Source organism: Cyprinus carpio, chromosome A19 (genome assembly GCF_018340385.1).
Source record: "Cyprinus carpio isolate SPL01 chromosome A19, ASM1834038v1, whole genome shotgun sequence".
Lineage (NCBI taxonomy): Eukaryota > Metazoa > Chordata > Actinopteri > Cypriniformes > Cyprinidae > Cyprinus > Cyprinus carpio.
Genome location: NC_056590.1, coordinates 22,283,290 through 22,297,902, shown reverse-complemented (window position 1 = coordinate 22,297,902; position 14,613 = coordinate 22,283,290). Strand labels below are relative to the sequence as shown.

The following is a 14,613-nucleotide window of genomic DNA, read 5'->3' as shown; positions in this document are numbered from 1 at the left end:
CTTACTATAGCACAATTATGCAAAATTACAAACAGCTAATCCGAAACCAAACCCTTAATTGTATAATTATACTGTAAAAAGGACAGCTTAATATAATGTATCCTATTTTCCTCATATATATACACTATCAACAAAAGTTTACATCAAAATTAAAATTCTGTCAGTAAATAACTGCACTTAGTTATTTTTTATAATCAATTTGACAAACAATAACATTCTGTGCAGTTTTTTTCTGCAGATGACAGAAGTTATATGCTCATCCAGATCACAATAATTAAAATCAAAAATATAGGCAGATGGAATCTAATTTGGTCTCAGATGAGTTTAAGCTCCATTTAAAGCAGCAAACATGTGGTTTGGTTCTTGCTTACTGCTTTTCTAAAACACTGCCCTGTAAGGTGAGGTTTACAAAAATTGTGTACTATCATAAGAGGCTTTGGTTAAAGACTTAAGTTCAGGACAGAAATAAAGTACAACAAAACAAAAGACAGCTGTAAATATATTTTCTTTTTATTTACTCCAGTTAATAGAACAACTCACATGAAACAGGGAATTCTTCACTAAAAACAACACACAAAAAAAGCATGGATTAAAAACCCTTCATTTTCCCCCATGCATTCAAAATGTGCAAGACTCAGACATGTGGGGGGAAAAATCGCACACACATCATCTAGATAACATTCAGCTCTTCATAACAAACCATCAGGGAACACTGGAACTGAAGTGTCTCATCTCAAAAGACTGAGCTGAAAATGTTTTAAAACCGACTGATGATTTCTGATGAAAAAAAAATAAATAAAAAAATAAAATAAAGTAAATGCAGAGTAAAATGCAGTACTTATGCAAACCAAGTGTAACAAAAACATGATTTATTGACTAGTGGCTAAATCCAGTTTGAGTAAGCCAGCCAGACCCCATCCGGTCATATTCATTCTCAAAAACCAGAGAGGGGGGGTAAGCGACTGGCCCTAGTGCAACATCCAATGCAATTTCCAGTGTACAGTCTCCCTCCTTAAACCCCTGACAAACATGGCTATTTATGCTGCAGACGTCGATTTTGCTGGTGTTTAAAAGTGGCAAAGGGGCAAAAACGCACCTTTGACATACAGCCACGCAAGACCACAGAGTAGCACACACATCTTAATTTAATACATGCAAACCATAAAAGAAAATTAACGAGGGAAGTAAAATCTTGCCTTCTCATGCAGTCATACAACATGGCATTATTGGTTGCCTTAGGACTCACTCTCTGCATTATTACCACAAGTAAAAATATACAAATTAATAGACATGCCAGGCAGTGTTTGGATGTGACAGGCTGCCTGTCATATCAGGAAGCTTCATAGAAAGGGGACAGTGAGGCAGGCTCAGTTATTCGCGGTGAGATGTGACAGTCTGGTGGGGAAAAGTTTCTCAGAGAGCTACTCTGAAATACCCAACCCTTTCCAGTTGCTGCTGGCACATATATCGGCTTATGTATCTCTGCAGTAAAGCAAGTACATTCTCATTGTCTTTTGAGGTGCATGGCTCTACATGACCGCTCTACATTTTTCCACCATTCAGGTTTAAATGCATTTTCATTTTAGCTCAAACTGGGCTGCGATTAAACCCAGGTATGCAGGTGCAGAGGTCATTCATGGCATCCTGCAAGTCCCTCCGAAATTAAAGTCATGACACATGTAGTGGATGAGGGGTGAACAGTGTGTTAGTGCGATACAAAAGGTTTGGTCTGTGTGTTAAAGCAGCTCCTCTCTTGGTTTTTTAGGTTTATGAGGACATTGGCCGTTACGCAGAGATCCGTTTTGGGGTGGCAGGAGTTTTCCACGCTCTCGATCAGACCAGGGGATTCCTGCCTGGCCATCATCACTTTCCAGATCAGAATCAGAGTGCATGAGTGCAGAAGATTTGGGAGCAGGAACTGGCTTCATGCGACCTGGAGGAATAAGACAGGGATAAGATCTTTGTATCTTTGATAAGTATCTTTACGATGGAGAATGTATCATATAGTAAAATAATCAGTAAGCCAGTAAGGAGTCTCTTATGCTTACCAAGGCTGCATTTATTTGATCAACAATGCAGTAAAACAGTACTATCATGATTTATATTTTAACATGTGACTGAAGTCTTCAGTGACACATGATCTTTCAGAAATCATTCTAATATCCTGATGCTTGAGTATAATTTTTCATTATTTTCAATGTTGGAAGCAGTTGTGCTGCTTAATATTTATGTGGAAACAGTGATGCATATTTTCTTTTTTTATAAATAGAAAGTTGAAAAAAAAGCATTTATTTTAAATAAAAATCTTTTCTGTCATTTTTTTTAATTTAATGCATCCTTGCTGAAAAGTATGAATTTTTTTCAATTAATTAAATTGTAGTTATTTAAAATATTGTTCAGCAACTGACATCCCTAAAACCTTGATCACATAATTATTTTCATTTTTTGTTGTGATTTTATTACCAGGTCTTGGTAACTGTAATTCCAGAGTCTCTTGATCATCCCCCTCCAGCATTTTATAGCGGCTCTTTCGTCTCACTTTGCTTTTCCGTCTGCTCAAGACATCATGCAGAATTTTAATAAACAATAAACCATGAATTAAAAAACTGCTACAAATAATAAACAGATTATCATCCATCTAACCCTTACCTTCGACAACAGCACACAATACCCCATATTACAGTCGCTATGGCAACCACGATCATGAACGATGCAATCGTCACATATAATACACTCCATTCTGAAAGAAACCATCCAACAACATAAACAGACCATCAAACCTCATGTGAACTAAATTAACACAGCTTCCCTACACAATGTTTTGCTTAAGTGTGTTTTGATTAAGTTTGTTCTCAGCATAATTGATATAAGTATTGAATAAATTATTAATGAATAAATTGTGGATCAAGAAACGTCTGGTGAAGGAATCGCATTCCCCGTGACTGGAGCAGTTCAGCTGGCAGACTGGGGAAAGATCAGACAGTCGATAAGAGACCCGCGATGGGCACTGCTACAATTAATGAGTTAATGAAGCATTTAAAGAATACTCACTAACTGTGTCCACTCGCCGGGCCCTAAAGATAAGGAATTCATTTTTTTGCTTGCGAAATTTGTTGCGCAGTTCCATAGCAACACTATGGCCGGCCAATGGAGGTCGTCCAGGACCTCCAGATACCAGAAATACCAAGCGAGTGCTGTAAAATTAAGTAATTTCATCATATATATGTAATGTACGTATAAAACCCCAACCCAAAAAAAAAACGCTTTTGTCAGGCTTTTGCTATCACTGGAGCATGTGAGTGTGCATGATTTTAAACATTTATTTCAAAACGAATGTTCCATTTATTTATATGAATGTTTGCATGAGTAAAATATAATCAGATCTGTTGAGGTGGGCATTAAGTTTAGCACTGTCTATGAGGCCTGAACTTGCGTTAAGTTGGACTGACCTATGCTCATTGAAGGCACTTATCTCTCGAACAGTGATATCACTGTCCAGGACACCCAGCAGGACGCCAACCTGCCTGATGAGCATATCCTTCTGTCTGCGGGACACCTGAGCCACAGCAACTTCCAGGATCAGCTCCACCAAGTCTCGCTCATGAACATCTGAGGAACAACAAGAGAATAATATCATTAAATATATTTTATTTATTTAATATTGGCTCCTTTAGCCTTATAAATCTTGTCTCAATACAAATATATATATATGACTAAATAGAGCTTTATGATAGAGTTTTAAAGCATGAAAAATGCCATGTAAGTATGATATAATACATCAACACTGTACAGTACCAGTACTTTACACATCACTTACACAGCTTCAGCAGCATGCTGGAATATGTTAATGCAACATTATTAAAAATACTCATTTTATGTGATTATCTATTACAAGCATACTGACCTTGTCGAACCTCTACAGTGCCTCTATCAGTATTGGTCTTTCCCTTACTGTCAGTTACAGTCAGGGTGAAAGTGTACTTCCCTTCCACCAGATTACCAAGAAAAAGCACTGCCTGGTGGTCAGAGTTATTCAGGACATCCTGGAAGAGAAAAAAAAACAGGTCACATTTCAATAGCATCCCAATCACTGCGGTACTGGTGTATGACTCCTCATTCAGGTGCAATTACCATATCTTTAGGGAACAAACTCTAAGAAACGGCACCAAATAAACTGGTCTCACTTCTTCTGTCACTACACAGAACAAACAGTGTGACTGTTTGAATATTCCACAGAGCCATGAGTGTCATTTGAATGTATGGAGCACGGCCAGTATAAATTTCGCTCTACTGAACAGTACTGACCCCTGCAGCCGGGCTGCTGTCTTCACGGGTCCAGAGGTAGCTGATGCTACCCTTATCATCTGATGATCGAGAACCATCCAGAAATGCTGTACGGATGGGAAGAGTGATCGGAGGACTGGACAGCACTTTGGCAACTGGTGGCTGATCATCCTCTGATTTGAAAAAAGCAAAAAGGAAAATTATTTCTTATATTACAAACAGACAACCACAGAACAGGTTGACTGTGGACTTGCCCTCATAAACTGCATGAACAAGTCTTCTAACAAAGTCTACTAACACCCACATCAAATTTCCCTGGATTTAATTAAGTACACACACACCTTCTCTGACAATGACAGAGACTGTGTCAGAATTCTCCAGCTTCCTTTCATCTGTCACTGTCAGTGAGAAAATGTACTCGCCCTCCTGCAGACCAGTCACCACGGCAACTGCAGTGTCCGCATTATCAATTTTCACCCCTTCTGGGCCCCTGTAACACCATCAAGAAATAAAACCATGAGTCTACAGTTAAATTAGTTTCATTACTAATTTAGACATTTAATACAAAAAAGTAATGCTGTCAATCAATTAAAAATATTAAATTATTTATAAATGCAGATTAATTAAATTGTTAAAAAAAATTATTTCATAATATGAAAAATATTATGATAAACATGCTCCTAAATAAAGATAAAGACATTACACTTTTGTGGCTGATCAATACTGTAGTCCTTGCACAGACAAATATAGTTTGGGGTTTGGTTATTTTTTATGTTTTTGAAAGACTCTTTTGCTCACCAAGACTAAAATTAATTGATTAAAAATACAGAAAAATTTGTAATATTGTGAAATATTATTACAATTTAAAATGAAAAAATTCTGCAGACATTACTTCAGTCTTCAGGGTCACATGATCCTTCAGAAATCACTCTAATATGCTGATATTGTGCTCAAGAAACATTTACAGTTGTGCTGCACAATATTTTTGTGGAAACTCTGAAACATTATTTTCAGGATTATTTGATCAGTAGAAAGTTCAAAAGAACAGTATTTATTTGAAATAGAAATCATTTTTAACATTAATGTCACTTTTGATCAATTTAATTAATCTTTGCAGAGTAAATGTATTAATGTTTTTTTTTTAAATAAATACATTTTACTCAATCCAACATTTTACTCAATCCAACTGTATGTTCACGTATGAAATATACTAAATTAATGTGTTTTGTAAAAATTTGTTAAATAAATCCAGCCCCAAAAATTAGATTTTATACATTTAAGAAGTTCAAGATTTATAAATATACACAGAAAGATATATGCAGGGAGAGTGTGCATGTGTAACTGACTTGGTTTTTGTCCAGTGGTACGTGGCAATTTTTTGGTCATCGCTGCTCTTGCTACCGTCCAGCGTGGTACGATCAACAGGCAGCGTCAGCTCCTTGTCTGGACCAGCATCCGCTACAGGTGGCTTGTTATTTTCTGGAGGGATTTTGCATACAGTGTGCTCAAGCACAAATAGCAGTTTCAAAAACAGATATACAAGTTAAATATGAATCAGAGTGCTCTGTATTTAAAAAGATACCTGGCTGGACAATGACAGTGACCTGAGCCGTGTCTTGCTGGCCAGACGAGTCAGTGACGGTTAGCTGAAAGGTGTAGTCACCCTCCTGCATGGCAGACAGCTGCAGAATGGGTGTCCTCACACCCTATAGAGAACAAAACATAGGTGTGCTCACTAATCCACTCTTGGCAAACATAATAAACATAATTGGCATTTAAAATAGCATCGTGTTTTTCATGTACCTGCATCTCCACCACCTTGCCTTTGCTTTCAGGACTGAGTGACCATTCGTAGGACAGATTCTCATGGTCATCAGTGCTTTGGTTCCCATACAGTGTGATATAGTTGCGTGGCAATGTGATGACTTGGTTGGGTCCTGCATTAGCTGTAGGCCTGTAGTCCGTGGCCTTGTTGACTAACAACATGGCTTGGGTTGAATCCTGAGCTCCATCCGAGTCAGTCACTGTAAGCTTTTGAAGGAAAAATAGATATAGCATAACAACCTTTCCAAACACACTTGTGGGTCAGGTGTTATTTATATTTGAGTGTTTTTAAATAGTTTGCCTGAGGACAGACTGGTTTGCCAGGTTTTACAGTAGCTCTCTGATTACTGCCTAAAGACTGAAGCCTTCAGTAAAATAGTTACAGGGAGGCCCAAAGAAAAGATTACGAACAGGTCAAAATGTGAATGAAAAGATGGATAAGACATACCTGAAGGTGTAGTTACCAGGGACCAGGTTGGTGAGAGTGAGAATAGCAGTGTCACCCGAGGCCTTTTCCTCTCTGAGCGGCCCCTTCACCTCCTCCCAATGCCACGACACCACTTTATCATCATCAGTACTCTCTAAGAAACACAAGACATTTATGATCACAGATATTTCATTAGTTACACTTTGCCACCACAGAGAACTTGAAAGACTTTTTTGATATTTAAAGATTTGTCTGATATTCTGTTTGATAGAACTTACATTAAAACACTTATTTTGATATTGCCATTATAAACAATAAAGCTGTCACTGCAAGTTTCACAATTAACCAATTGTCTTCAATATTCTTTCTTTTTATTAATGGTGGAGCTCTAGGATAAACCTCATATTTGCATTACAGAACTGTTGTACTGTCAATCCGATTTCTGCAGCAAACATGCATAACTTACACTACTGTTCAAAAGTTTGCAGTCTGTAAGAATTAAAAAAAAAAAACTAATACTTTTATTCATCAAGGATGCATTAAATTGATCAAAAGTGACAGTTAAAAAAATGCTGTTTTTTTAACATTCTATTTATCAGAAAAATCCTGGAAAAAATGTATAATGTGACATTAAAGAGGGGAGTAATTGCTGGTGAAAATGTAGCTTTGTGATGGATGGTGTGAATTGAATTTTGTAGTATTGTATTTTAGAAAATAGTTATTTTAAATTGTGATAATGTGATTTTAAAAAAAAAAAAAAAAAAAAAACACAACATTACTGTTTTTACTGTATTTTTGATCAAATCATTAAGCATAAGAGCCTTTTTACAAAAACATTAAAACATGCTATTATAAGGATAAAATAACATCGGTTTAATAAATCTGATACGCACGGCTGCCATCAATCACAGTGGAGCTTGTAGGCAAGGAGATCTCCTGGTACTTTGGAGAAACCACAGCAACAGGTGGCTTATTTACTCGTGGCTCTACAGAAAGCAAGAAACACAGGACGTGTACATATTTTATGTGACATTTATACGGGCTTCCCAAACAAGCGCACAAGTCTGAAAACTGAGTCCCATACAATTAGCAGGTACATCAATACTAAAGTTACCTGGTTTGACAGTAACGTTGACATATCCCTCCCCATGAGCATTGTCACCATCCACTACCAGTTCAAACTCATAGAGGCCTACTGTCAGCTAAGGGAAACATGTTCGGAATATTAGGAATGTTTAGAATATTAAAAGTCAAGCCTTTCAGACAATTAAAGAATGAAAGATCCATTTTTTATGTACCTTACTGAGCTTAAGCGTCTTGCTGTGTTTACCCTCCATTTCTCCACTGTAGTCTTTTGGATGTGTCCTCAAACGCCAGTCAAAGGCATAGTTAGCTCCTAAAGGAATTAACAGAGAAATGAATACAAAGATCAAGGAGGAGATCTAATTGCAATGGCTTATTTAGAGCAGTACCTGTAGGGGGTGCTGGCACTACGAAAGCATTGAGCTCCACCTCATTGCGCGGTAAAGTGACCTCCACATTGTTGCCAGCAGACACAACCAGCTCTCGGACTGTTACTAAAACAAATGATATTACACAAGATTTTAATACATCACAGATAAGTCTGCTGTATTTTTAATTTACTTTGCAAGACTCACAAGACTGGTACATGCATACAGTACAATAACACAATTACAGAGAGCAGTATGATGTACCAGCTGGAGTTGTTGGTGGAATCACAGAAGGGGTGTCAGACGTGGACTGTGGTGACTGATCACTGTTGTTCAATGCTGAATGATCCTCAGTGTCTGTATCCAGTGTTGAATTATGCACAGATGCTGAGACAGCCGCCTGTTCTCCACTGCCACTGGTGGACTGGATGGTGGTCTCACTGGCTGTATGTGGAGGAGCTACACCATTGGATGTGGTCAGTGGCGCTGTGGGTTTCACAGACAAGTACTGTTCTGTTTCCTGTGAGGGTGAAAATATTTGTTAGTTCACAGTGATATGCTTCAAATCAAGAGGCAAAGTGTAAAATTACCCTTTAGGGCAGGGATACTAAAATTCTATACTATTTTGTCTAAATAAATAAAAAAATCCCTCATTTTAAATCAACAGTTTTATGCTTTAGGATAGTGTGTCTCATTTACTAACTCAGATAATCCAGATTCATCAACATTAGAATAAGGGTCATAAGTATACTCATATTTTCAGTGAAAATGGTTTAAACATTTATTAGCATGCACTTATTAGTTAACAATACCCACTGTTAAAGTCCTTTGAGATCATAAAATACAGCTTACATGCTCTGTTTCCCTGATTACTCTGATGTCCTCAGCATTTCGAGCTTTCCTGCGCATGCTCTTGTTCAGCTGCTGCAGAAGCCCCAGTGATTTTTTATGTGGCTGAGGAAGCCACATAATGGAGCAGCCCTCTTTTCGAGCACAGGCCAGTAACACACAGCGACCACCAAGACTCCACACAGCACCGCAGGCGGGATTCATACAGCAGGCTTCCCAGCACCGAGGCCCTCCCCCATCCACTGCCACGGGCTGCCAGCCCAGACCAATGATGCTGCTCCAGTGAATACCCAGTACACCACCCGTTACTGTGCATATGCTGGCTGAAACCCCTGAGACATACAAGGCAAAAAAAAGGTTAACAAGGGGAAAACAGACCTGAGAAAAAGAAAGGATTACTAAATATGACTGTTTTGGACAGTATGCATGCACAGGGATATCAGGATAACTGATCAATGGCTGATATGCTACACCATTTTGTCTAAATAAACAAATAAATAAACAAATAAATAGTTTTTTTATTAAATTAAATAAGAAATATTAAATGAAAAAATATTAATATTGAAAATTAAAACAAGCATTATAAATAAACAAATAAATAAACAAACAAATAAATAGTTTGTGAACAACAAGCAGTGGTCAAAATGTCGATGCCTTGCTCAAAATAAGTCTAGGTGGAGAGAGAACTATACTCAAACTCACAACCCTTCGATTGGGAGTCCGACTCTCTAACCATTAGGCCACGACTTCCCACTAAAAATATAGGAAATGAGCATGCACAATTAAATATCTAATATCAGACAGTATACTTATGCTGCAAATTAACAGTTCTTATTAAAAAAAAAACTGTACTGTATGTGTGTACTACATATATATGTGTGTGTGTGTGTGTGTGTGTGTGTGTGTGTATGCATGCCATGTACATACAGTGCCCTCCACTAATATTGGCACCCTTGGTAAATTTGAGCAAAGGCAGCTGAGAAAATAAATCTGCATCATTTATCTTTTTGATCTTTCATTCAAAACATTCTAACCTTTCAATTATAGTAAAACAACTGAAAGAGGGGGAAACTCAGATTATGAAATATGTTTTTTTTTTTTTTTACAATGCATGTCGGCCACAATTATAGGCACCCCTAGAAATATCTCTGAAGTATATTCCCATTCATACTTACATTTTTTAGTACACCAGGGTGACTTAGGAGCATGAAATTGTCCAGCCATGACTTCATGTTCCACAGGAATATAATTATGAGGAACACAAAGGCCAAATTCCTTTAATCATGCATCATAAGGAGTAAAACCAAGTAATATAGTTCTAATACACAGAACAAGATTGGTGGGCTTCTCAAAATAGAAAATGACTGTAAGAAAATAGCTAAAGCATTGGAAACCTCCATTTTCACCATCAGGGCAATAATTAAGAAGTTCCAATCAGCTAAAGATGTTACAAATCTGCACGGTGAGAAAGAGAGTTTGAGTGGCCAAAGATTCTCTAAGGATCAAAGCTGGAGAATTGCAGAGATTAGTTGAGTCTTGGGGTCAGAAAGCCTAAAAGAAAAAAAAGCAAACTGCCTCTAAGTCACCACATGTTGTTTGGGAGGGTTTCAAGAAAAATCCTCCTCTCTCTTCCAAAAACAAACTCCAGCATATTCAGTTATCAAACACAGCTGGAACTTCAAACGCCTATTGGAAATTAAAAAAAAAAAAAAAAAGAACTTTTCGGCAGCAAACCCACCAGATGGATTTAATGCAAACAAGGATAAAGAGTACAATATGGCCACAGTTACATATACTGCTGGATCTTTAATGTTGGGGGCCTATCTTTCTACCAGAGGTCCTGGACATCTTGTTCAGATACATGGCATCATGGATTCTATCAAATACCAACAGATAAAAATCTAAACCTGACTGCCTCTGCTTAAAATGGGCCATTGTTGGATCTTCCATCAGGACAACGATCCAAAACAAACATGTAAATCAACACAAAAATGTGTCCCCTGAGCGCAAAATGAAATTTCTGCCATGGCCATCCCAGTCCTCTGACCTGAGCCCCATAGAAAATGATTGGGGTGAACTGAAGAGAAGAAGAGTCAAAGTGGAGTTGAGAATCTGAAGGATCTGGAGAGATTTCTGTATGAAGGAGTGTTCTCTGATCTCTTGTCAGGTGATCTCTAAACTCTTCAGGCATTATAGAAGAAAACTCAGAGCTGTACTCTTGGGAAAAGGACGTTGCAATAATTGTGTGCCACTAATTGTTGCCAACCTGAACTAGAGAAAAACATTTATTTCATAATGAGATTTTTCCCCAGTTTACATTGTTTTACTTGATTGGCAAGAATTTTCCGAATTTTTGAATGAAACATCAAAAGGATAAATGATGCAAATTTATTTTCAAAGCCACCTCTGCTCACATTTACCAATGGTGCCAATATTAGTGGAGGGCACTGTATATTACAAGATTTGCTATTGCATTTAGGTGTTAAGTTTTCAATATTTATTAAGTTCAATAAAAAAAATTAAATGAATAATAAACAATATTATTATTAGTAGTATTTTTTTAATATAAAAAATGTATATTAACTGAGCATTCGATGAGGGCAAATATATTCTAAATTCTAAAATAGGGCACATAAGCTAAACAGTGGAGCTCAGAACAATAGGCTATTGACAACTCATGCAATGTAGACTCACATCTAGCCCTGATGTGATGGGATATAATGCCTGTCCATGCTACCACAAGACAAGGCTGTTTATCATACAAGTCACTAACACATTGCACTTGTCAGCTCTAACAAGTTCTAGGAAGTCAGAGTCCAGTTAGACATCCACCCCCTTCCCCAATCCCTTCAAAGACACTGCTTTGTCTATAAAGTCTGTAACCATGACAACAGAGGGTTGCTTATTATGGGCTAGCAAATGAAATTCGAACTGCAAGACACAGCCCCACCCATGCAGCTTTTCTTTGGGGTGGGGGACTAAGGGCCTGTTGTGCAATTTCCCCCCTTTTGTGAAAAGGAACACAGAGTGTCCATTATGCTTCCCTCCAAATCAGTGCCATCACTCATGACTGCAACAAGTCACAAATATATACTCATACATGCAACAATGGTCCCAACAGTTGACTATTTGTCCAACATCCAACTAGTTGATTAATGATGCTGACAAGTGTTTTTTAGTTTTGATATTTATAGCTGTGTTTTTTTAATGTCATTCTGTGCTGTTGCACACATGTGCTTTAACCATTCTTCTGCCACTGATTATGAGTTATTTCATACAGACATCTCCAGAAAAAAAATCTACACAACCTGCTTACCAGAGACTGAGCAGAGAAAACACAGACAGCCCAGGCACAGTGAGGTCAATCGGACGGGCCATTTCAACCTGTGCATCCTTGGCTCCTCACTGGGCATCTTTCAACTAAGCGCGAGGACCTTGAAAAGAAAAAGACACCAAAGTCATACAGCCAATTCACCTGAACTTTGTTAAACAAAAACATAGACTACAACACACATTAGTTTGCTTTAAGTCAACTAAGTTGCTTGTAAAGTTGCTTAGAATGTTTGTCATACCTTTCCCTAAAAACGATACAGAAATCCCAGTGATACAGGGAGGCAAATGATATGAGATGCGAGCAGACAGATGAAAAATCATCCACACAAACCCCTCCCGAAGCCACAGCCGCATGGCACCTCAGCACTGTGTAAATACAGGGATTTCTGTTACAAACAATTCATATTCACGGGAGGAATCACAATATCAGCTTAACATCGCGATATCTGTCAGCCATCGGCAATGGATGATGGCATCGTCTATCGGCCAAACCCTAATAGTAATAATAATAATAATATATGATATATGAAATGTATGTTTGTATATTTTTTTGTATATAGTGTGATTGTATGTTTGTTTTTGTTTAGACAGTCAACACTGTTTAAAAAGGCTATAAATATGTCACAAGAATGAAAAATAACATTCCCAAATATCAAACCTTAAATAAAGATTTTCTTTCAAGCTATACTATATTACTTCACAAACAGTACAACATTCAGATGACAACTTCTCAAAACGACAAACAAAAAATGGCTGGCATTATCAGAATGCAAAGGAATGAATAAAGAGATTACGATTCAAACATGATGCTTCTCTCATTTAATCACCGGCTTATTGTTCCAAACCTGTATATGACTTTCAATCTCCTGTGAAACACAAAAGGAGATGTTTGACAGAAATGACAGTTGTGGTCATTTTTCATTCTCGGCATAATTTTACACATTATGAATGCGAAAGGTGACTTAAGCTGTCACTCTGCCTTTCTTTTGTTTTTCATAGAAGAAAGAAATGAACAATTCCTTTAACACGTTGGCCATTTTTCTACATGAACCTCTGCCGTTTATTCATTTCAAAATAATACCAAGAGTTAGCAGAGCATACTGGTTTTGATGTTATGATGGACAGACAAGTCTGTCAGCCAAATTAGTTCAACGCGCCGCGACCGTGCGGTGAGCAGTACTGTACCTGACAGTCAAAGCTGACGCGTCGCATTTAAGACTGTATTCTGAACAAGACAAGGAAGCGATAAAGATCCGGGCTGGCAAACTCTCATCACATGCCTTTTTTGCGCCAACACAAATACAGTACAACGCACTGTGTAAACGGATTCACCCGTGGTAAACCCTCCGGGGATTAGTTTCCGTAGGAGGGCATGCGGAGTTTACTATCATTTAACTGAGCGACAGGGAAATTAAATATGTCGGTAAACAGTTAATAATGTAAAGGATGACATTAATCACATTCGCTGTTTAAATCAAACCTAAAATTCGCATGTCAGTTCAGAATCTAAATGCGATTTTAAATACACTGACTGTTTCACCTGCAAGTTGTAAGCGTTCACACTGCGCACAGCTGCATGCTGCATTTGTAACCCCAAAAATGTCACATCTCGTCGATATTGTTTATTTTGCTGGTTTTCATGCATGATTGGTTGAGGCTCGCGCGTATAATGTAGGTTTGTTTATTACCGGTGGACAACCCATGGACATGTTGCTAACAGCTGTTTACTTTGGTGTTGGTTACTGGATATGATAACTCACGAATGAGCGAACATCATTGCGCGACTCTGTATATTTATAGATGTGTTGCGCTCAGTGATAATCAGCGTAAAATAATGTCACTCACCTGCTCACTGTCAGTCAGATTTCTGTAGCGCAGAATGACATTACACCCCTCCAGCAGCAGGACCTGTTTTCATCTCGAACTGGGTCATTAATCTCTCGCAATCACACCTTCACGCCGGAAACACACCAGAGCTCAAAGCGAACCAGCGCATTTCCGCCCCGCACACCGAGTTGTCAATTTGAAAGTTTACAGTTCGATCGCAAAATAGAGCTGAAACTTTAATGATAATCATGACTATATTAAGTTACCAATAGTGTTAGAGTTATAACAGAGATGTAATAATAATATTCATTTTATAAATCAATAAAGATGCCACTCACAAACATGGCCGAAATCATCCTCCGAAACGTCACTTCCGATTTTAATTTCTCATGTCCAAAAAACAAAAAACAAACAAACAAGCAAACAAATATATGATTAACATAATATGTAAGATAACAAAAACATAATATGCTACAACATAGAAAATTTATTAATCTTTAATGCCTAAAAAAATGCATTATTATTTCATTATTTAAATGTCAATATAATAGTTAGGGTTAAGATATGTGTTAAACCATTAATGTATAAAAATTGACCTGTAAAAACTGCTTTTATTTT

General features: G+C 37.6%; 1 protein-coding gene across 1 annotated transcript; it reads right to left on the bottom strand.

Annotated features, from left to right (window-relative positions):
* Positions 1 to 487: 487 nt before the first annotated feature.
* Positions 488 to 14,170, bottom strand: LOC109067525 (dyslexia-associated protein KIAA0319-like protein). The gene is made up of 23 exons (XM_042777076.1): positions 14,014 to 14,170; positions 12,408 to 12,534; positions 12,152 to 12,269; positions 8,839 to 9,167; positions 8,251 to 8,506; positions 8,008 to 8,112; positions 7,834 to 7,931; positions 7,650 to 7,737; positions 7,429 to 7,521; positions 6,557 to 6,689; position 6,361; positions 6,088 to 6,315; positions 5,867 to 5,990; positions 5,631 to 5,763; positions 4,626 to 4,774; positions 4,306 to 4,457; positions 3,905 to 4,043; positions 3,450 to 3,609; positions 3,052 to 3,194; positions 2,847 to 2,964; positions 2,650 to 2,745; positions 2,464 to 2,552; positions 488 to 1,933 (listed from the first exon to the last, which is right to left on the bottom strand). The coding sequence occupies exons 3-23, from the start codon at positions 12,246 to 12,248 to the stop codon at positions 1,737 to 1,739; spliced, it is 2,928 nt and encodes a 975-aa protein (XP_042633010.1). The 5' UTR covers positions 12,249 to 12,269; positions 12,408 to 12,534; positions 14,014 to 14,170; the 3' UTR covers positions 488 to 1,736.
* Between the last annotated feature and the right edge of the window lie 443 nt (positions 14,171 to 14,613).